This window comes from Fusarium venenatum, assembly GCF_020744135.1.
Source record: "Fusarium venenatum strain MPI-CAGE-CH-0201 chromosome Unknown EDB82scaffold_1, whole genome shotgun sequence".
Lineage (NCBI taxonomy): Eukaryota > Fungi > Ascomycota > Sordariomycetes > Hypocreales > Nectriaceae > Fusarium > Fusarium venenatum.
The window spans coordinates 1,441,964-1,463,658 of record NW_027072129.1 but is presented as its reverse complement, the minus strand read 5'-3'; the positions used below and the strand labels follow the sequence as shown (position 1 = coordinate 1,463,658).

At 48.1% G+C, this 21,695-nt stretch overlaps 8 protein-coding genes and 1 non-coding gene across 9 annotated transcripts; 5 read left to right on the top strand and 4 right to left on the bottom strand.

The window, feature by feature from the left end:
* Positions 1-80: 80 nt before the first annotated feature.
* EDB82DRAFT_9354 (AhpC/TSA antioxidant enzyme-domain-containing protein) lies at positions 81-1,512 on the bottom strand. The gene is made up of 2 exons (XM_025732003.2): positions 925-1,512; positions 81-873 (listed from the first exon to the last, which is right to left on the bottom strand). Exons 1-2 carry the CDS (start codon positions 1,363-1,365, stop codon positions 187-189), a joined length of 1,128 nt encoding a protein of 375 aa, XP_025590972.1. The 5' UTR covers positions 1,366-1,512; the 3' UTR covers positions 81-186.
* Positions 1,513-2,633: 1,121 nt separating this feature from the next.
* EDB82DRAFT_422736 (peptidase M24, structural domain-containing protein) lies at positions 2,634-4,125 on the top strand (the record flags this gene model as incomplete). The annotated part of the gene is made up of 4 exons (XM_025732004.2): positions 2,634-2,676; positions 2,733-3,871; positions 3,926-4,012; positions 4,069-4,125. The coding sequence occupies 4 exons, from the start codon at positions 2,634-2,636 to the stop codon at positions 4,123-4,125; spliced, it is 1,326 nt and encodes a 441-aa protein (XP_025590973.1).
* Positions 4,126-4,943: 818 nt separating this feature from the next.
* Positions 4,944-6,309, top strand: EDB82DRAFT_9400 (PRELI-like family-domain-containing protein). The gene has a single exon (XM_025732005.2). It carries the CDS (start codon positions 5,271-5,273, stop codon positions 5,823-5,825), a length of 555 nt encoding a protein of 184 aa, XP_025590974.1. The 5' UTR covers positions 4,944-5,270; the 3' UTR covers positions 5,826-6,309.
* A 761-nt stretch (positions 6,310-7,070) lies between these two features.
* Positions 7,071-7,764, top strand: EDB82DRAFT_9342 (uncharacterized protein). Its single transcript, XM_025732006.2, has 3 exons — positions 7,071-7,140; positions 7,233-7,423; positions 7,477-7,764. Exons 2-3 carry the CDS (start codon positions 7,268-7,270, stop codon positions 7,696-7,698), a joined length of 378 nt encoding a protein of 125 aa, XP_025590975.1. The 5' UTR covers positions 7,071-7,140; positions 7,233-7,267; the 3' UTR covers positions 7,699-7,764.
* EDB82DRAFT_9301 (uncharacterized protein) lies at positions 7,643-9,988 on the bottom strand. The gene is made up of 4 exons (XM_025732007.2): positions 9,713-9,988; positions 9,525-9,612; positions 9,196-9,449; positions 7,643-9,138 (listed from the first exon to the last, which is right to left on the bottom strand). Exons 2-4 carry the CDS (start codon positions 9,570-9,572, stop codon positions 7,830-7,832), a joined length of 1,611 nt encoding a protein of 536 aa, XP_025590976.1. The 5' UTR covers positions 9,573-9,612; positions 9,713-9,988; the 3' UTR covers positions 7,643-7,829.
* A 480-nt stretch (positions 9,989-10,468) lies between these two features.
* On the bottom strand, positions 10,469-11,707 carry EDB82DRAFT_570377 (uncharacterized protein; the record flags this gene model as incomplete). The annotated part of the gene is made up of 4 exons (XM_025732008.2): positions 10,469-10,813; positions 10,867-11,199; positions 11,248-11,401; positions 11,450-11,707. The coding sequence occupies 4 exons, from the start codon at positions 11,705-11,707 to the stop codon at positions 10,563-10,565; spliced, it is 996 nt and encodes a 331-aa protein (XP_025590977.1). The 3' UTR covers positions 10,469-10,562.
* Positions 11,708-12,385: 678 nt separating this feature from the next.
* On the top strand, positions 12,386-12,476 carry EDB82DRAFT_t66. Its single transcript has one exon. It is a non-coding gene; the product is annotated as a tRNA-Pro (tRNA).
* A 603-nt stretch (positions 12,477-13,079) lies between these two features.
* Positions 13,080-14,345, bottom strand: EDB82DRAFT_470045 (uncharacterized protein; the record flags this gene model as incomplete). Its single annotated transcript, XM_025732010.1, has 2 exons — positions 13,080-13,711; positions 13,814-14,345. The coding sequence occupies 2 exons, from the start codon at positions 14,343-14,345 to the stop codon at positions 13,080-13,082; spliced, it is 1,164 nt and encodes a 387-aa protein (XP_025590978.1).
* A 2,675-nt stretch (positions 14,346-17,020) lies between these two features.
* On the top strand, positions 17,021-20,915 carry EDB82DRAFT_482938 (chitin synthase-domain-containing protein). Its single transcript, XM_025732011.2, has 5 exons — positions 17,021-17,229; positions 17,421-17,515; positions 17,904-18,145; positions 18,199-19,976; positions 20,028-20,915. The coding sequence occupies exons 2-5, from the start codon at positions 17,497-17,499 to the stop codon at positions 20,743-20,745; spliced, it is 2,757 nt and encodes a 918-aa protein (XP_025590979.1). The 5' UTR covers positions 17,021-17,229; positions 17,421-17,496; the 3' UTR covers positions 20,746-20,915.
* The last annotated feature ends 780 nt before the right edge of the window (positions 20,916-21,695 follow it).

Below are 21,695 nucleotides of genomic sequence, written 5' to 3'. Positions count from 1 at the left end.
GTTCCATTGATAAAGATCTGGAATATCCCAGCTAATGCCCCTTTAAACCATCTATTCATAACATCTTCTAAAAACACAAGCTATGCCATAAATAACAAATAAATCCCTACTCCAGCGCTGTAACAAAACCAGCAATGCTCCAAATCGCTCAAACACAGCAGCGCGCTTTGATACACGGAAACTGCATCACGTCTCGTCAGATGTCCTAGATCTTTCAGCGCTCAGCTTCCTGATCTCCTGTGCCATACTGCGTCCCTTGCCCTTTCGAGCTGAAGTTACTGAAGCGCGGTTCGCCTCTCGTCCAGCAGGAGCGGTCTGGTCCAGTCCCAACACCTCAATAAGCTCAGGGATCTCAGCATGATCGCGCGTAGTCTTCATGCGATGACACCACGTAACTCTCTTCTCTTCGTTTCCGTAGTCGTCAGATCCTGGTTCTCGCTCCTGGGCCTCCTCGAATGCGCTGATGGGCTGCGCCTTTTCATTTCGCGGTGTTGTAACAGGCGTGAGGATGTCTCGTGGCTCGAAAAGGAATTCGCCGCCTACTTGACGTTGGTCGCCCATCTTGAGAACGTTGCCGGTGGGGATCTGCTTGACGCCTTGGATTATACTGCCCACAATGCTGTGAGCCATGCTTCGGCGCATATATGCAGGTTTGGCACCCATTTGCAGTGTCTTTGACATGCCGAGGCTGTCGAAAATTGACCTTGTCGGGTCGGTGTACACGGGGAAGCGACATCCTGTCTCGTTGACATACATGTCGATCAGAGCGGGATCGCCACATCCTATGACAGCGATAAAGGTGCTGACCGGTAGTCGCAGTAGAGCTTCGGGAGTTACGGCTTCGGATAGAGAGCGGAGGAATTCTTGGCAGTTCTAGAAACAGGATCAGTAAGTAATTCCACTCAACAAGAGATTATGACATACACCACAGAAAAAGTGCCTGACAAAGATGATGAGCACGCGACGTGCGACATTACTACCAGTGTAAAGAGTCTTGAAGGGATGTGATTTTCCATGGCGGTCAAGAACGATGTATTTTCCAATCTTTTTCAGAGTCTCGGGGGAGGGAATATCGTTGTTTGTCGCAAGCTCTCCCTCAAAGTCTTCGGGCTGTGACTTGTCGATTTTGATCGGCGATGGCGGGGACTTGCTCCTAGTAGAGGTAGACTTCTTCTGAGGCACTGAGCAAGTGTCGCAACTAGGAGCTTCGGTCTCTTTCTTGCCTGCATCTTGGGAAGGTCGAGGAGGAAGAGTCGGGGTTCGTTCAACGGCGGGATCCTTGGGCGGGATGCCTCCCACTGGCTTTCGCTCAATGGGAGATTTGGCGGGTATAGAGGCCGGGGCCTCTGTGTGGTTGTCGGTCATGTTGTCTTCAAGACGTAGCTATTCGGACTTGAAGAAGTTCAGAGCTATAGGAGCTACGTCGAGCAAGTAGCTGAGGATTAGGTTCAGATTTAATTGAGGTCAAGAACGGAAACTGGAGGGGTCAAGAACGGCCCGGTGATAGTGTGGCGCCGCTAACGAAACGGGTCTCCAGCTTATAAGGCACCGGCCGCAGTGGAGACGAAAGAAGAGACAAGAGTCGGCGGTTGTGTCGTCGTAAGCTTGATACGAATGGATGTGGCTTTGTTTGGTTCACGAGGTTTTCTGTCTGAAGTTATCACCAGATTAGAAAAAGAAGGGGGGTGGCAGCTTGTTTTAGGTTCCCATGAGTAGGCGGCAAAAATGACTCCAGGTATGACTTGGTGGCTAACGAATGGAGGTCAGTGAACCCCTTGTTTGGTTTGACGATGCCCTGAATTGCAGCAGTGAGGACTAGCTTGTTTTTAGCTGGTTGTGAGGTCATGGACACTGGTTTGACAGGGGATGTCTTTGGATACCCTGTACAAGTGTCGTGAAACAATCATTTACGATTCATAGACTCTTTTGAGGCCATGGATAATCTTTGCTTCTATGTAAGTGATATATAAACCTCTATCCAATGAATAACTGTTTTCCAAGATTTACTGCAGGGTCGTGGCACAAGGAAAAGATCAGCATACAACGCCTAGACGGGAGTTTCACCAAGACACTAGGGTTGTCTTGACAGGACATTTATCGGTTGATGACTGACCAGCCAAGATGTCAAGTGCTGTTTGATGATTGAAATACCGTCTCTCCGCGTGTATAACTTTTTATGATAGATCATAACAGCGACAAGAGCCGGTTGAGTAGAGATGAATGGATTTGATCTAGGAATGGCTAGAATGAGACAAAATGAAAACCAATCTGGCTCATTGATAAACATGCAGCCAATGTACTATTTTAAGTACATGAAATATTACTCATTAATAACCAATCCACCTCGTCAAATGCAGCCATCTTCTCACAATGTAACCGCGCGTATCATTCAAAGTGCCAACACCAATGAATGCCCAATCCACTTTCGTCATGTCAAAATCTGTCAGCGGGGAGTTAATCCGACAGAAAAGAATGCGCGCCAATAGGGACAAAGAGTGTCCAACTTTTTGTGTCTGTTTTACGAGTGGGGTGATATCTTCCCATCCAACCCTCCCACCAAATTCTTCCTTTTCGATTTGCTTTGTTTTTGCTTTGCCGTGCAGAATTGTCTCTCGTCTACTAGGTTAGCCAAGATGGCAGCTCAAGTCCCCACTGAAGCTCTCAAGGAGCTCAACGGTACGTTTTGCACCTTTTGCAGTTTGAATCCAGGATTGACATAGATTGCCCCGCAGTGGCCGATGGCTCTCAGAAGCCCGGCGCGAACGCACAATCAAACACCGACGCTGCCGGCGACGAGCACGGCGGCGATGATTCCGAAGACGAAGCCGATGGTGCCGCCCCCGGCGAAGGTGGCGCCAAGAAAAAGAAGAAGAGAAAGCCCAGAAAGAAGAAGAAGAACCCTACCAGCCAGAGCGACCCTCCTCGAGTTCAGGTCAGCCAGCTGTTCCCTAACAAATCCTACCCTCCCGGAGAGGAGGTCGAGTACAAGGACGAGAACACCTACCGTACCACCAACGAGGAGAAGCGCCATCTCGATAACCTCAACGCCGACTTCCTTGCCGATTACCGCGAGGCTGCCGAGATCCATCGCCAGGTGCGCCAATGGACTCAGAAGAACGTCAAGCCCGGTCAGACCTTGACCTCGATCGCCGAGGGCATTGAGGATGGTGTTCGTGCTCTTACCGGACACGCTGGACTGGAGGAGGGCGACAGTCTCAAGGCTGGCATGGGTTTCCCCTGTGGTCTTAGTCTCAACCACTGCGCCGCGCACTACACTCCCAACGCCGGCAATAAGATGGTTCTGCAGCAAGAGGACGTCATGAAGGTTGATTTCGGTGTCCACGTCAACGGTCGCATTGTCGATTCTGCCTTTACCATGTCGTTCGACAACAAGTACGACAACCTTCTCCAGGCCGTCAAGGAGGCCACTAACGCTGGTATTGCCGAGGCCGGTATTGACGCCCGCGTTGGCGAGATTGGAGGTGTTATCCAGGAGACCATGGAGAGTTTCGAGGTTGAGATCGACGGAACCACCTACCCCGTCAAGAGTATCCGCAACCTCACGGGTCACAACATTCTGCCCTACAGCATCCACGGCACCAAGGCCGTACCCATCGTCAAGAGTAACGACCAGACCAAGATGGAAGAGGGCGACGTCTTCGCCATTGAGACCTTTGGCAGTACCGGTAACGGATACGTCCGGGACGATATGGAGACGTCGCACTACGCGAAGCGAGGAGACTCCTCGCACGTTGATCTGCGCTTGAGCTCTGCCAAGTCGCTTCTCAACGTGATTAACAAGAACTTTGGCACCCTGCCTTTCTGTCGCCGATACCTGGACCGTATTGGTCAGGACAAGTACCTGCTTGGAGTATGTATCTCGTACATAAATTGTGGAATAGCGAACTAACTAACGGCCTTGCAGCTTAACAACCTGGTCAACGCTGGTATCGTTGAGGCGTACCCACCCTTGTGTGACAAGAAGGGCTCGTACACCGCTCAGTTTGAGCATGTAAGTGAACCCTGGATAACTAGTATGCGCTTGTGATGATGACTGACATATTTTAGACCATTCTGATCCGACCCACCGTGAAGGAGGTCATCAGCCGTGGAGACGACTACTAAACAATATGACGAGAAAGATGTGGAATTATAGTGACTGTGAGATGGCTGGATTCTGAAATACGACTCTCCTCTTTCTATGCAGACTATGTAAATGGATTAAGCTAAAAATATGAATTACGTTGAAGCATAGATAAAATGCGTCTCACGCTATGTTATTGTAGACTATCATGCAAATGAGACATTGATGGATTTGATAGGATCAAGTTGATTGTTAGCATTATGCAAGTTATGCGTTGTTACGTAGACCGTAGTTGTGACTCTTTTCTGCAAGTAACATCCCCTCAGAAATTATGGTGGCTGCAAGATTCGAGCGATGCATGATGAAATGTGCACAAATGATAAGAAATGTCATTGAATCCTATTTTGGTAATGCTGATGATATGTATCGATTCCTGTACATTCCACAAGTATCCGTGTATAGAACCCTGAAATTGATATGATTTCAGACCGTGTTAATCCCTTCCCGATCTCGCAGGACTGGCCAATGCTCGAGACTTGATCACCAACGCTTAGCTTCATAGTTCTCCGGTTTTTCCCCATTATTGACGCACTCGCCACTCTGTGGCACAGCTTTTGCCCTCCCAGGTTCTTGTCTCTCCCCTCTTGCTGCACGAGACCAGAACCAGAGGTCCGACCTCCTCCTGCAAGCCGGACCAATCAAAACCTCTTGATATCCCGACCCTTTATCGCGATCGAGAGTCTTTTCTCTATAGAGTTAGTAATCAGCCATATCGGGATTAGCTAGCTCTGCGGGTGTGCTCGGGCCCAGAGCCGACGGCCGGCGATAGCGAGTGAGAATGCTAGAAGTTCCTTTTTTCCCTTTTTTCACATGGAATAATTTTTGCAAGCGGTCTCCAATTAAAAAGGCCGCATCTCCATCTGCATCTTGACTTTGCTCATCTTTACCCTCACGCCCGTCACTCCATCGCCACTGGAGATCTTGCTTTAATCCTCATTTTCTGCGAGTGATATAAACAAGGAGGAAACCCTCATTCATTTTTTCCAACAATTTTGCATTCACCAACTTAACCTTCATTTTTTCCCATCAAAGGAATATCAGCCTCTTTTCCAACACCAAAGAAAAAAAAAGTTTCTTACTCCACCACCACACGCGAGCGACTTCTATCTCTCACGCGACCGTCACAATGAAGGTCTTCAGCAACAGCGTTACCTACAACTACTCCTGGGACGAGGTGTCCACAGCCAACTGGACAAAGTACGGCCCCTGGAACAACAAGTCTGAGCATGTTATCGCCGTCGACACACTCTCCCGCGAAGTCGACCCCGCGACAGGTATCCTCCGAACCGAGCGTCTGATCACATGCAAGCAAACCGTCCCCGACTGGATCAAGACTATCATCGGCGGCACCGGAGATGAGAGCTTCATGTACGAAGCCAGTTACGTCGACCCTGTCAACAAGACCGTCACCATGGTTAGCCAGAACTTGACATGGAGCAACCTCGTCAACGTTCAAGAGGAAGTTGTCTATAAGCCTTTCGGCGACCATCAGACACAGTTCATCCAAAACGCCAACATCACTGCTCTGTGCGGTGGCTGGCAGCGAATCAAGAACAGCATCGAGGACACAATGGTTTCCCGCTTCCGCGAGAACGCTGTCAAGGGTCGTGAAGGCTTCGAGCGCGTTTTGATGATGAGCCGCAAGGCTTTCGCCGAGGAGAAGGCTCGCCAGGTTCTATAAGTGACTCTTTTTGTGTCTCCGCACTTATACGAATCACGTCTTATCTCCGACATGCATTTCCTTATCTGCCAAGGAGGGGACTTTGTACACGACACACAGAAATCTCCACTACTCACCGCTACAACCACACTAACGACGACACGGCATAAACGGGCGCGACTTTTTAAAAACGGAGAAAGAGGAGAAAGGCTTGCAGCATTTTACAAGGCGTTTAGACGGTTCTGGATTTCCAAAAGTTTTACACATCAAAAGACCGGTTTATTGTTTATTTCAGCATCATCAAAATTAGGATGCTTCACTTTTGTTATTTGGAGTTCTTCGGACTATACCCCCCCGGTCTATTAGACAGTTGAGAGCACATGAACCCCGAGGAAATGCCTCGGGTTCATCGCCTAGAACGGGCTTCTTGATAGAGTCACTGATTAGAATAATTAATCATGAAACCTATTAAATCAGTCATTTACTCATTGTTTCATCATCGTGACCAAATTGTCATTCTATGACTGATGACCAGATACTAATTCTCAGCCGCGGCAATCAGGAAGAAAGCTTTTCTCAAACATAGTCTCCACGGCTGAACCGATCTCACACACCATCATCTTGATTCAGCCACCCATACATAGATTCATCGCTTCTTGACGGTCTTTGCCCGGCATTCGCTATGTTCTACAGCCGAATCCGTTCCCATCCGGCCGACGAACAACGGTGGCTGCAACCCCTTTCTTTTCCCCCGCACCGACCGAAGAAGGTGGGCAACTAGGAAAGTCTAAAAATGAGATGAGCATGGGATTTTGGGAATGCGATGCTTTTATTCTATGTTTAGATTGGGCTTGGGATGAAACTCTGTTTTGGCTGCTAATTTGTATGGGTTGGGTGAGAGCTGTGGTTGAGAGTTGTCACTGTACAGTATCAAAAGATTGCTGAAGATCAAGATAAGATTCATTGGTTAATTGACTCCAATGCTGCTGTTTGATTCTCTTTATTGTCTGATTGTAAAAGTCGTCTTTGCCTGCTTCTTGCTTGGTGGCCATGTCGAGTCATAGTATTCGCTTCTTTGACGAAAGCATGATCTGCATGATTTTGGATTAACAGCATGATACTAAATATTATCCGTATTTCGTTAATATCCTTCCGCTGCATGAGTTTAAGATTTATATTATAGGACTTTCTTGAACTTTGTTATTCTCTCATTCAAGTAAACGCTGGCTCTAGCTACTCGCCAATCAGCAAGAAACCCAGGTGGGTCCGTCCCATCACCAACTCCCAAAAAATCAGTTCAACTTACCTTCCCTTGGAATTATAAGAGACAAAATCAGTAGGTCAATTTACGCTCCTCAGCCCATAGTTCTTAGACTAGTTATTTCTTCACCCAAAGACTTAGGAGGCTAATTTTTTGCTACCAATAAGCCTCTATCTTCATCTCCTCAATTCTCAAACTCAAAATGGATGAAGAAGACCCTCTTGCCAATTTCGCCTTCGCAGACGTCTCCTCCGATGAGGCCGACGAGGTAGACACAAAGTCCCGTCGAACAGGTCAATCAGAGGAGGCCTGGCGAGTCATCCAGAAGGGGTATGAGGCCAAGGTCGAGAACGGCAATGTAAGGACCTCTGCCTACTCATTGACGATCTAAAATTGACTTTAATTAAATAGATATACCAGAAAATCAAGTTGCCGCTAGGTCCAGGAGCCTCCAAAATGGATATCCAAGAGGTCATTCATGCCGTTGAAGAACATTACTTCTTCCGTCGTTATAAGGAGGCTGAAGAACTGGCAAAAGAAATCCTGAGCACAAGCACTGGCCTGGATAAAGACTCACAACAATTATTGCAAGAATACCAAGACAAAAGTCATCAAAAGAATAAAACTCCTTAAAAAGCTTCCTCAATTACTATATCTAATTCTCTACACTTTCCGCTATACGCTTTTTTTGCCTCTTCATTCATCGAAATGTCCCTAAAACTCCATTCTCTCCTCGTTCAGGAATCGGCGAAGGGTCCTGAGCCCTACTTGTAAGCAGCGCGAGGGCGAGGGCCGGTAAAGCTGCCTTCGTAAGCAAAGGGCTTCTTTGCGAAGCAAGAGGAACCTAGTCCCTGGGTGGCTCCACGCCTGGGACGCTTGTTGAAGCTCTCGACCTGCTCAGGAGCTTGGGTAGCCTTGCCTGGTGGCTTCTTCCCAGAGAGGATCAATTCTACATTCACAAATGTTCGAAGCATGGCAAACGCAGCCTCTCGTTCCCTCTCGCTACAATCTTCCAGGAAGCCTTGGCTCTTCCACTGATCAAAGATCGCGTCTTCAATCCCTGCAATTGTGCCCGCACAAAAGTTACCTTCGGCGCTGAAGTACGCGAGGCATCGTCGAACAAGTACGACCATAGGGTTCACAGCCGCTTGAATTGCCGGCACTTGCGGGTTGTTAGTGCTGTCCCAGTCGTCATCCATACGGATCAGCTCGGTGTCTGTTGGGGTTGGGACCACGTTCTGAGGAACGATAGTAGATACCGTCGGGGTTGATTCGTTAGTGGCCGTGCTCGGACTGGAAACTGTGACTCCAGTCACTTCAGTCTTAGAGACCTTCGGAGAGACCTTAGGAGCGTCCTTAGGAGAATCCTTAGGTTCCGGCATCTTGTGTAGCAAAACAGCCTTTTTGACCCTAGATAGACAGGCTTTGAAGACCTTGACGTGTTCATCATTGTCGAACCGAATATAATAAGGTCTTTCCTGCGTTGTGGCCTGTACCTTGCAGTATGAACCCTCAAGGCTTGGCTTGCGAAGGTCCAGGACGTCGAGGATTTTATCCCCCTTGAGCTCACTGCAAAACACCAGGAAGCCGCCGTTCTCTTCATGGACTTTCAACATGACTGAACTGGCAAAGCCAAGGGCTTCGTTCTTGTCCGGAACAACCTGGCAATATCCGCTTCCGATGATAGTTTCCACGGCCTTGGAGTCGAAACCTTTTCGGTGAAGGGTAAAACTCAGGACGACTCGTGGAGTACAATTTTCCAGAGGGGTACTGAGAGGAGCGCTGGCCTTAGATGATTCGTTTCCAGAAGTACCGGTTGATAGACCGTTGTTGGATACGGGCCCCTGAACAGACTTGGGAACCACACCTTGAGAAGCAAGCGAGGGTGTTGATGCGTTCTGTATAGAACCCCACTTGACAGTGATGGGATCATTAATGGGGCTTTTCTCGACCAGTGCCACGACGCATTTTTTCCATCCGTCTGTTGGTGGTTTAAAATAATCTGCGATACTGTTTCCATTGCCGTGGGCAGAAGTCTCGGGCTTACGGGGAGAAATGCGAGGGGGCGGACCACTGCGTAAGGTGTTAGAAGAGAGTTGACATGCTTTAATCAGGTATACGGTAACTCACCTTTTAATCTTGTTGGTAGAGAAAGCTTCTGCCACCCGGCCTTTGGCCCAAGGTCGCGCCTCGATCTCAAGGCCCTCCATCTGTCGGCTCTCTTCATCCTCGATCTTGGCACTCCCCCATTTGTGGATGAGCTTGATCTTTAGGTGCGGGTCGATGTTTTTGGATCCGTTGTTCTTGTTCGGGGCGAAGGAAGGACCACGACGGGCTTGGTTGCTCAAAGGTAGCTCCTCCTGGCGGTAACGGCCCAAGTCGGCCTAGGTAGCAAGAGTTAATTATTAAGTTGGTCTCGTAAACAGGAAGAAAGATGAAAGAAGAAAAATAAGACTTACGAGGCAGGCTGCCCGGACCATAGCTTCATGGTCGATGTTGTCATTCATGGCGGCGGCGACGTGGGGCGAAAGAACAGTAGTCGGAGCTCTAGTGAGACCACAGTATGATGAGAGAAGAACGCGGTGAGCAGATAAAGGCACAAAAGAAGAAAAAGCTAAAGGAAGCTTCAGTGAAAAAGAAAGCTCACAAATGCTGAAGAATGGGGAGTGTTTGTTCCTTCTTTCTGCGCCTGCAAGAACCCGGCAGCGGCGCTCAGCCGAGCTGCAGATAAGAAAATGCAGAGAGAACACTCTAGAGGGAATAAAATAACAAATGAACAGTGGATATGTTGCTTTTTGGAAGAAAAATGATACCACTTTGGCTCCTGTGTTGTGATGAAGGAGTTGTGTGGTGCAGGAGAGGAGATGCAGGTTCCTGCCCCTCGTGGGGGAATTTATAGCCACGCAGAGTAGCCCGTCCCGGTGCCTGTGAATCACAATCCAAATAGCAGCTGCAACAGGGGCAAAGAAGTAAAATTTAGGGAACAATGGTCCAGGAATATCAAATAGAAAAACACTGAAGAACAAAGGAGTACGTACATGCTCCTATGTTGACACTTGCACAGAAAACAATAGTGGATGATGCAAGTGATTTAGTTTGGTCTGATGCAGTTGATCCCCTCCTAGCTTTGTTTAGGAGTTTCTAGACCCTGGCACACCGCCCAATGTTTCTCTTCTAGATCACTTCTGGAAAGACAGTATTGGTTCAATAATATGCAGCCTCCCGCGTAGGAAAACGACATATCACAAGCCACAGTTCATCCCCAAACTTCCTTTAATACCTTCTAGATGCAAGGTTACCCTAGTACAAGTTCGTAAACGCCGTTTGAAAGACATAAAGGTATTGTTGCGAGATGACGAAATCAAATTTCCTTGGCACTAACTATCCAAACCGACCAAATCATGGCTAATGATGAAGTACTACAGATCAAAACAGTCTGGACCGACTCTAGTCAACAACAAACTATCATGGATGCCCAGAAGTCTTATTTTCCTTCTTCAGGAAGTAAAATACTTCTGCCAGAAGCGCTCCAGGGTCATGAGCTTCCCATCACCAGCCCCTTTAGCCTCAGCCGCCCTCGCCTTGAGATCACCAGCAGGAGCCAGATCATTAGGAACTCCGTAATACAAGCCGCCAGAATGCTGGCAAAAACCAAACATGTACTTGACCGTCTCGAAGCCTGGATCGCCATATGTCTCCATCGACTTCCAATCTTCGATGGGCACGAAACGCGCTTTCTTCCCAGTCACTACCGAGTGATTAGCAAGGAGAAAGGGGAAACTGATCTATGAAGAGACATACCTTTTTCAAATTCAGACACAAGCTTCTGAGAAGTCTCGCTAGCGCTAATGCCTTGGACTAGACGTCCGTTGTACTTCGCGGGATCAAGGAAGATACCATGGACGAGGTCACCATAATCGTCTCCGATGGCGATGAATGGGATCTCGCCACTACCGCCCCAGTGAGGAATGTGCAAGGTCAAGTATCCTTCGTCATCAGGGCTGAAAGGGAATCCGCCCAGTGCAGGCGCGAGTTCTTCTACCAGATGATTTTCAAAATACCAACCGGAACTGACGATATTGACAGTTTCAAAGACGCCTTTATCCTTGGCGTACTCACCGATGGCGCTCTTTGCTGCAAGAAGTTAGCACTACCGATGCAGGGGAAAGAGGAATAGCATACTATCGAAAGCACGAGCGGGAATAGCACCTCCAGTGATCTTGGAAGCAGAGGCCATGCCGCTATACACGAAGTGAGCCACTCCAGCTTCAGCGGCAGCATCTACAACATGCCTGCCCACATCAAGCTCAGTAGGCCCGTCCGACTGGTTCATAGACTGTATACTGTGTCAATGAGGGCTCGCCTGCTGACCATTATGACTTACAGGATCATCCGAGTTTGTGTTGACGAAAACGCCCCAACTGCCCTTGAACGCCTCGACCAGCTCATGCTTGACAAGGCCATCAGCCTTTACGACTTCAACACCCTGACTGGCTAAAGCCTTTGCCTTTTCAGACTCAGGATTACGAGTGATTCCACGGATCTTGAAGGACTGGAACTTGTTCTGAAGGAGTGATTGTACGGCACTCCCACCTTGGGAGCCAGTTGCTCCAAAGACAGTAATGAGCTTGGAAGAGGTCATGATGGTGATGAGTAGAGGAAAGTGTAGTAGAAGATATACTTGTTATAGTTGCTTGGAATTGGATGCTGATTTACCTTCTCGTCTTCTAGATATACGGCCATCCTTATATACAATTATCAAACACCGAACGTCTACATTCCTAGACAATGATTCCAGCTCTGTTACGTATGAACTTGTGAATAAGTGATCCCGGGGCACGCGGCCACCGTTATGGTCGGCAATACAAGACATGAATTATCCCGACCGCCCACTTTCAGCTGCCTAAAAGAAGAAGCGACCAACCAAAAGAGAGATGGACTTGGTAATCATCCGTCTCTTGACGATAGTGGTCATGGCTTGCAGTAAGCCCACTTTCATGGTGTTGGAGTCTAGTGTGGAGATTATTAATTCCGCTACGGAGAGCTGAAGATGGAGACTGCGGAGGAGGAGCGGACTTGTTGGTGGGACGCCGACAAGGCTGGGACAATGATACGATTAATGATATCGTCCTGGCACTATGAGTCTATTGACGTCTGATTAGAGTTTGTCAAGTAGTGGGTGTATGGGGAGGTCGTAAGGATAGGAATGCATGTAATCAATGTTTACTAAACACCACAAGATGATGACAATCTACCTTATTAGTCTCCAATTACGACCTCGTCGTTCACCAACAGAACGTCAAGCATGTTCTCTATCACCGGTCTGGTGGTCTAGTGGTATGATTCTCGCTTAGGGAAAACCCTATAGCATTGCTTGCGAGAGGTCCCGGGTTCAATCCCCGGCCAGACCCTTTCTTTTGCTGTTTTGACATCTAAATTGCCTTTGTTCTTTTTACTTTTGATAGATGGAGGGAGGGAGGCTCTCTTGTTTGTGCAGGGATTTTAGAGTCATGGTTGTGTGTGTATACAGTTCGTGATGATGGACGAGATCAGGTAACGGAGACATCAGCCTGAGCCATGAACTGAATGTGAGAGTGGAAGCGTAGACGAAAAGTCAAAGAAGAGTGTGTTCTCCTTACGAATACTGTTTAAATGGAATTAAATTGTGTGGCATATTGTGAGTCGACTCGAGTTCATCACATGTTGCAATTCCCTACCCTATTTCGTTCGTAGTTGAGACAACAACAACCTGGCAATCAATAGTCAAGTCATTATTACCGAGCCGTGACTGCGTTCAATGAAATTTCAGATAATGAAAAAAGTTTGTCCTGGTGTCTTTATCTAACGTCAATTCACATTTATAAAAGTCATTCATTAAATATCCAATACCGAACCCATCCATACCCAACCAAACACTCCCTCGACAAACTCCCTGCTAAGTGGGAAGACCAACTTCGCGGCATAAAAGGTATACTGCCTATAAAGAAAAGAAACCAAGACTTGGTGCCTGTGTCCTATCGTTGACGAGAATTATCGGGCAGTTCCCACCTCTGAACACTTTCGTGCGGTGTATAAGCATTCGCTGCATTCGTGTACCCAGGCAACTCAGGAGGTCTCGCAACGCCCGACATTTCCACTCGCGCATCACGACCATCCATTTCCAAATTCGGCCGCCAACCCTCACCGGTCATCTCATGCTGTCCTGCTACCTGGATAGGAGGGCTGGGTGTCATGTCGGGAAAGGGGTGTACCTCGCGGCCAGCAAGCTCACGCTGGACACCAGTACCAGACAGTTCGTTGGTTTTTGACAACGAAGAAACAGAAGAGATCGTTGAGGCACCGACTGGCTTTCTTGGAAGAGTGTCCCTTCTTTCTGGCGTAGATGGAGAAGCGGCGACAACGGTAGGACCACCGCCAGTGGTGAGTGAGGTAAGGGGTACGGTAGGGTGAGAGAGTTGAGCCCTGCGTTGTCGTCGTCGACGGATAAACCAACATGCAAAAATAGCGCCGGCGATGAGAGCGACTACAGGAACTGCTACACCGACACCAATCTTGATAGCGGAACCGCCACCATCATCATTGTTCTTGGCCGATGCTGGAGATCCGTCCTTGTTTACCCAGTACGTCGAGGTCGCATCAACAATTACTAGTAGAAACATATTAACAAAGTATTCGTACTAAGAAAAGCACAGGAACAGTACCTGAAGCAGCAGCAAAGGCACCGTCACCATGAGCAGCAGGAACTTACCCTGCGTCCTGACAGCACCATCCTCTGCGGTCTGCGTAATGACAGTCATACGAGTCGAAGTAGCATCGCCACCAGAGTCGGCTGTCCGACTGGGTCTCGCATTACTTCCATCATCACTGCTTTCTGCAGTAGCCGCCTCCGAAGCTTCTTCTGTAGCTTCCGCTGGGTTATACCACTCAGTGGCACCTGGCTGCGTGAAGCCCGCACCCATACAGTAAGAAGCATAGTATGACTGCATGGAAGTCAAGTCTCTTGCGCGATCACCGGCGGAGCACAGCGATGTGGCACACTTGGACATGAATCTATCGGCCTGGGTAGCCGATGCCGCTGCCGTAGCGCAATAGCAGTTGTTGTCATAGGGGTCATCGCAGCCCATGGCCCTGCCCATGTCACTGAGGACGGTGTAGTAGAGACATTTGCTGATACATGTGTGGCCAATGTTGTCGAGGTTGGAACTGATGGTGACACTTTCAAAGTCGGCGGATAGGGCAAGAGGGAGAGAGGCAAGGAGGAGTGGGAGAAGGCGAACCATGGTTACGGGAGTTGAGTCTCCTACAAGGAGTCGTATCGTTTTGCAGTGACCTCAGATCTGAAGGGATAAAGAACTCGAAGACGAAAGCAACACTAAACGATAAACTGGGGACCATCGCTATATGAGTTCGGCAGACTCACCAGGAAGATTGTCTTGCGGCACATACTTGACCACACCGTATCTCATGCCCTCCTCCGTCTTGGTTCTCACTATGAGCCTAGCCAATTTGAGGTGTAAGTCGAGGATCGGCATTGAAGTTATACCCGCCAGAGCATGCAGTTCGACATCAATGCCAGGGGTAAGAGGTTTTAATTGGTGTCTTTGCAAAGATAAAGTGTTTATTAGGTGATGAGCTGCATGAGCTGAATGGCGTTGGCGGGTAATGGAAGGGTCACGATGGGATATGAAACCGCCATCTGCAAGGTGTCTAGGTGGGAGGAGGTATCTGAGTCACTCAAACACGGCAATCGGGTTTGTATTAAAGTCCAGATCAGGATCGAATTTCTAAAGAATCGCGCATCTCTATTATGTTCTCTTTGAATAGCATCAATATCGTCCATTGAAGTGGTCAATTATTGATAATGAGTTCATTCTGAAAGAGGCGAGACTAGGAGCAAGGTCGCTTGCATGTCTGCGTGGTAGTCATTGGACCATGCCAAGAAAACGTTGGCAATCTGGTGCGGAAGAGAGATTGAGACGATGCCGGGGTGAGATATGTAGGGAGTTCAGCCGCAGTCAACAAGGGACGGACCGTTATGGCTCGGCATTGGTCTCTTGAAGCATTCAAGACCCCCCGTGACCTGAGACCCCGGCCATCTTGATGTATTTGCAATAATCCTATTGGATGCCGTGTTGGGTTGTCTGTTAGAGGACATTCGTGTGTTTCTTAAGAGGATTTGATGTCTCCGTAGGTACAGAGTAGGCAAGGCAGTCTTGAGATTGTAGCGCTTCGGTGTCCAGTGAGGGCGGCAGGCCCATCGTGACGAGGAGAGATCTACAACTTAATCTGCAAAAGATTCCGGAGATGTATTGTAAGTAGTCTAGTTGAAATCCTGGTTGATTCTCTCTGCCCTTCAACTCAGATGGTTTGTTGGGAGTTGGTGGTTATAGTGACTTGCTTTCTTCATGCCATAACTTCCAGCATCACAATCGTTTCATAGGCCTCACGAGACCGAAATTGAGTAGAGACGATCTTTCCTTCGAATCTAATTTGTACATGCGTAGAATGGCACTTTTATGGTAGCACTTTCTATCCGACCCTGCATTTACCGTTATATTGAAGGGTCCCGTGGCGGTCGGAATAAAAGACGATAACCAGTAAATTCTGTTGGATTAAGCTCTTTGACTTTGAACGTCTCCACATTGATGCGGGGTCAGGGATTTCAGCTTTGCGAGTACTGCCTACTACAGCAGAGCCACGGTACATACAGCAGGTGTTGTGTCCCTTTCCTAAGATCTGTTCCAACAAGTTTAATGGAATGAACTAGAGATTCTATCTCGTTAGGTCGTTTATGGATACCTATCCGCGTAAGGAATGGCAAAACGCTTGGGGCAAGACTACGCAAAGACAATCGCAAACCTGAATCTTGGCGCAAGGGGGTTTCTGATTGACAGGTCGTGGCGCAGTTCAGAACCTGTGCGGCATTTCTATAACCGACCACAAAAAACCCGATATTTTCTTCTAGTCATCGAGTATCGGTATTTTTGGATCTTTGGTTTGGATTGCTGATCAGGTACTGGTTGTGCGAGTGGAGGGGACGGGATGCAGGGCGGGCTGCAGCTTACTGTACTTTTGGATTTGTATCTACTCCGTAGGAGATAAAATAAGCAGACCAAGATGATGAATGGCTTGACTAGTCGAGTCTAATAACTAGAGTTCAACGGCAGATAGACATTCTACTAGTGATTAGAGAGAGCCTTGCAGTTCAGCTCAAAAGCCTCAAGGGTATTACATTCGACGCAAAGGCTTGAAAATGGGCTGGGCTGGATGTTTTTGGGCTGGATATCTGGCGGAGGCGCGGCTTGAAGCTAGACTCTGGTTGGAATTGGAGGATTGTGCTAGGCTGCGGCTGGGCTGACAGAAGCTATATTAGTAGCCTAGCTGTTGGGCTGAGGTACAGCTGACCGCAGAAACACAGTAGAGTACTCTGTAGAGTAAAGATAATAGACTTGTCTGCTCCTCCCCGTGATATGTTGTTCATTTCTCTCTCTTGCACTTCATCATCTCCCATCAACCACGCTTAGAGACTTGATCCTTGCTCTTATCTTGCCTCATCCCTGTTGACGGTTCCAGCCGAGCCCCAAACTCGACGTCACTTACCTTTTGGCTTTCAACGAATTAGTTCTAATTATCAAGAGGACCCATTTCTTTATCGGTCACTGGGTCAGCGGAGGATCATCCTTTGGTATCCCATCCGGGAAGCGTCTGAAACACAAAGGCCTTTTGCATTAAGGAACCCTTCCAATTCCTTGGATTTAGCGCAATAAACGGAGTCTGCCAAGGAGTTTGGTATTTTTCGACGACGTTACGCATCTCTGCTCGCTGAGCCACAAAGGGTCGACGCAAACTGTTAGCCACTGATCCGACTCTTTGATACTGCTGCGAGCAGTCTGACATACATTTGGATTCGTCCTAAACCAATATTTTCGTCAGCTTTTTTTTTTTTTTTTTTAATCCTACACCCTTTTTCGTTTTTTTTTTCTCCTCAAACATCTTTGCATTCGTACAACGTTACGCAAAAGACACGCATCGCATCGCATCGTTTCGCGCAAGCAAACAAACAAACAAAACAGTCGGTCGGTCGGTTACTTGCTTGCTTTCCAGGCTTGGATTGGAGGAAGTGGCCAGAAAAGTTAGCCGATCGAAGTACAAGAGACAAAATTAGTAAGTCAGTTTATGTTATTTAGGTCATGATCTTAGGCCATTTATTGTTGTACCCTAAGACTTGAAGGTTATCTTTTCTGTTATCCTCTACAGAGTACCTGGAGTGGATCGCCCAGAAGCGAAACCCGGGGCAACCGCCAGCGCATTCATCATCGTTGACAGTCAGAACCAACTTTATTAACCGCGCCCAGCCCAGTCCGCATTCGAGTTACATACCTCCAAAACATATGCGAATAGCGCCCCGAGTGCGCAGTCACAATCGCAATCATGTCGTATAATCGCCTGAGTAAGTCAATCACTAGTGACCCTTCGATCATCATCTAGCCCCCTTTCTCCCTTTCTCTCAACATGAGACAGACGAGACATACCCCTCCTCCCTCCCCTCGCTCTTAAACAACACACCCCTGGTTGTAATTGCGACTTGACGCTGCGACTGCTACTCGAATTCCTCTTTGTTTCGGGGAATTTCAACAGCATAAGAGACGAAATTACCCAAGTCAGTTTATGATTTTTAGATCATACGTTTAGGTTATTTATGTTTTCTATCCTAAAGCTTAGAGGACCTCTCTGTTACCCTGGTTGGTAATTGCGACAACTCGGCTTGCCACGCTCAATCAACATAACATACATAACCTTTATTTTCTCTGTCACATATAGTCTAATTTCAATCGCAGACGACGATTACTACACAAACGAGATGGATCCTCGATACGGCGCTCAGCCTATGCCGCCGCGTCGGTCACCTTCACCGGGTCAACATCATCCCATTCAGCCAGGCTATCAGCTCGATGATAACCCCTTCGACGATGGCCGCTACGGGCAGTATGGCCCCTCTTCACAGCATCTTGCTATGCCGGGCCCTGATCCTCATGGACGCTTGCCCACCCCTAGCGACCATTTAAGCCTCAACGCAGCTGTAAGTTTCAACTGCTAAACGTTACAGATACGCATCATATTGACTTCTTTCAGCAATCAGTTGACAACCTGACCGGTTATGGCCCCCCTTCAGGAGGAGATTACGCTGTAAACCCAGAAGCGCATCACGATGCCTACTATAATCAGCCCTACGAGCCTCGTCCTCTGCCTCAACCTCAACATCAATCCTACGATCAAGGCTACGAACATGATTACGACGTTCCTGACAACCGACCTATGCTACCACATCAGCACTCGGATGTCCCTAGCGAGCAATACCAAGAGCCACCCCAACAAGGTGGTGGCATACAACGTCGAAAGACAGTCAAGCAATTTGCCCTGTATCGCGGCAACCTTGTTTTTGACTGCCGCGTTCCTCCCCTCCTTCTACAACAGAATCCCCACGGCGAGCGCGATGAATTTACGCATATGCGATATTCGGCTGCCACCTGCGACCCTAACGACTTTTACGACTGCGACTTTACGCTACGGCAAAGACTCTTCAGCAAGCCCCGCCATACCGAGCTTTTCATCGTCGTGACAATGTACAACGAGGACGAGGTTTTGTTTGCGCGTACCATGGCTGGCGTTTTCAAGAACATCGAGTACATGTGTAACCGACCAAACAGCAAGACATGGGGCAAGGACGCTTGGAAGAAGATCGTTGTGTGTGTTGTTAGCGATGGTCGATCCAAGATCAATCCTCGCACTAGGGCCTTGTTGGCTGGTATGGGTGTTTATCAGGAAGGCATCGCCAAGCAACATGTCAATGACAAGGCCGTCACAGCTCATATCTACGAGTATACCACGCAAACTCATGTGCAGATCAAGAGCAACGTTGTGCAGCTTGTTCACAGGCGCCAGCCTGTCCAGATGCTCTTCTGTTTAAAGGAGAAGAACGCCAAGAAGATCAACTCGCACAGATGGTTCTTTAACGCTTTTGGTCGCGTTTTGGAGCCTAACATCTGTGTTCTTCTTGATGCTGGTACACGACCTGGTGGAAGCTCAATTTACCATCTGTGGAAGGCCTTTGATCTTGAGCCCATGTGTGGTGGTGCCTGTGGTGAGATCAAGGCTATGTTGGGTACTGGTGGAAGGTTTCTCCTGAACCCTCTGGTCGCTGCTCAGAACTTTGAGTACAAGATGAGTAACATTCTCGACAAACCACTTGAATCCGCATTTGGTTTCATCTCCGTGTTGCCTGGTGCTTTCTCGGCCTACCGCTACGTTGCCCTTCAAAACGATAAGAACGGAAAGGGCCCCCTTGAGAAGTATTTCCTGGGAGAGACCCTTCACGGAGGAAGTGATGCCGGCCTTTTCGAGTCCAACATGTATCTCGCCGAAGATCGTATTCTTTGCTTCGAGCTCGTCACCAAACGCAACTGCCATTGGATCCTGCAATACGTCAAGTCAGCTACAGGCGAAACTGATGTGCCCGACACGGTGACGGAGCTAGTCCTCCAGCGACGTCGTTGGCTAAACGGTTCTTTCTTCGCTGCTATCTACGCCATTGTTCACTTCCTCGACTTCCTCCGGTCCGACCATACGTTCCTCCGAAAATTCGCCTTCTTTATTGAATTCATCTTCAACACAATCAACATGATCTTCGCTTGGTTTGCTATTGGCAACTTCTTCCTGGTCTTCAAGATTCTCACGACGAGTTTGGGAGACGAAACATTACTCGGAAGGACAGGTGAAATTCTCGGTGTCGTCTTCACTTGGCTCTACGGTGTATTCTTGATTACTTGCTTCGTGCTTTCACTCGGTAATCGACCAGCTGGCTCTGGTAAGCTTTATTCTGCCATGTGTTGGTTCTGGGCTATCATCATGATGTAAGTTGACCGTCTCATCCGCCCTACTTGTTGTTACTAACTATCGTCTAGCTATCTAATGTTTGCTGCAATCTTCATCTCGGTCAAGGCTATTATTGCCGACGTCAACGACGAAAACGGCTTTAATTTTTCTGATATATTCAAGAATAAGGTCTTTTATATGTTGATTATCTCGGTGATGTCGACTTACGGCATCTGGCTTATCGCATCGTTGATCATGTTGGACCCTTGGCACATGGTTACGTCATTCGCCCAGTATATGCTTCTCACGCCCACCTTCACCAACGTCCTGAACGTCTACGCCTTCTGTAACACGCACGATGTTTCTTGGGGTACAAAGGGTGACGATAAGGTTGAAGAGCTTCCTTCCGTCAACACCAAAGACGGTACCGGAAAAACGGACTTGCCCGACGAGGGTGACCTGGATACACAATACCAACGCGAAATCGCTGTCTTTGCTCAAAAGTTCGTGGAGGTCAAGACCGCCCCAACCCCTAGCCAGCTTCAAGAGAGGCAGATGGACTACTATAGAGGTGTCCGTACCGGTGTTGTGCTTCTTTGGATGGTTACAAACTTCGGTCTTGCAGCTCTCGTCCTTAGTTCGGCCGGCCTAGACCGAATCAGCTCCAAGACAGATAAGGAGGCAGACCAACTAAGCCGCTCTAACATCTATATGTCTATCGTCTTGTGGAGTGTTGCGGGCCTCAGTGCATTCAAATTCATCGGCGCGATGTGGTTCTTGGTTGTGCGTATGTTCCGCGGCGTGTAGGAGGCTTTTTGGGAGCGCGCGATACAGGGAAACGGGGGAAAGTTCATCCCAGGTCTTCACTTTATACCCTTTCACGAAAGATATGTATGTATTTTATGTTGATGTTTCGTTAAGTCTTAGGTATAAAAATAAACAGCCTAAGAAATCTGATCTAAAGAGCATAAAGTTCACCTACTGATTTCGTCCCTTGAGGTTATGCGTAACTACCTACTAACCTACTACCTCGTACCCAATACATGCCTGCATCCCGTGATCCAAAATGATTGTTTACCTAGGTATTCTTGGACTATTGCACCTTCCCATCGTTTTGGCAGTGAATTTTCAGCCATTCTCTGGGTTGCAAACAATTTGGTACTGGTTGCCTAAGATACAAAATAATTGCAGGCACCAGATCCACCACCGCCAGCTCAGTCTTCCATACCCACCAGCATCAGCATAGTACTCAGACATATACCTAGTCAGAAACTCCCCTCTACAAAGATAGAAAATATCCCTCAGAGTACCTATCAAAAATATTGGACGTCAGAAATATAAGAGACGAAATTGGTAGGTCAGCTTATGCTACTTAGCCCAGACTTCTTAGGCTATTTATTCTTATTTCTCAAGACTTAGGAGGCTAACTTTTTGCTACTCATTAGATCATCTATACAAAATCTCACAAGAAGAGGTCTAGCAAGAAGACCTGCGCTCAGGATGACCAAGTCGGCATCGCTGCCTAGTCTCTCACCTGAGCTTATCTTTTAAATCGTCGATCACACCAACTGTCCCTCCATAATACTTCCCCTCGCTCTCACTTGCTCTGCCTTGTATAGCCAATGCCAGCCCGTTCTGGAGCAGCATCGCGAAGCTTACAACAAGTACAAAATTACGTCGGACTTGTCCCCGGAAACAGTGCTTCATCTACTGAGAGATGGCCCCACGGCGGAAATCGAGCGATGGCATGTTCGCGA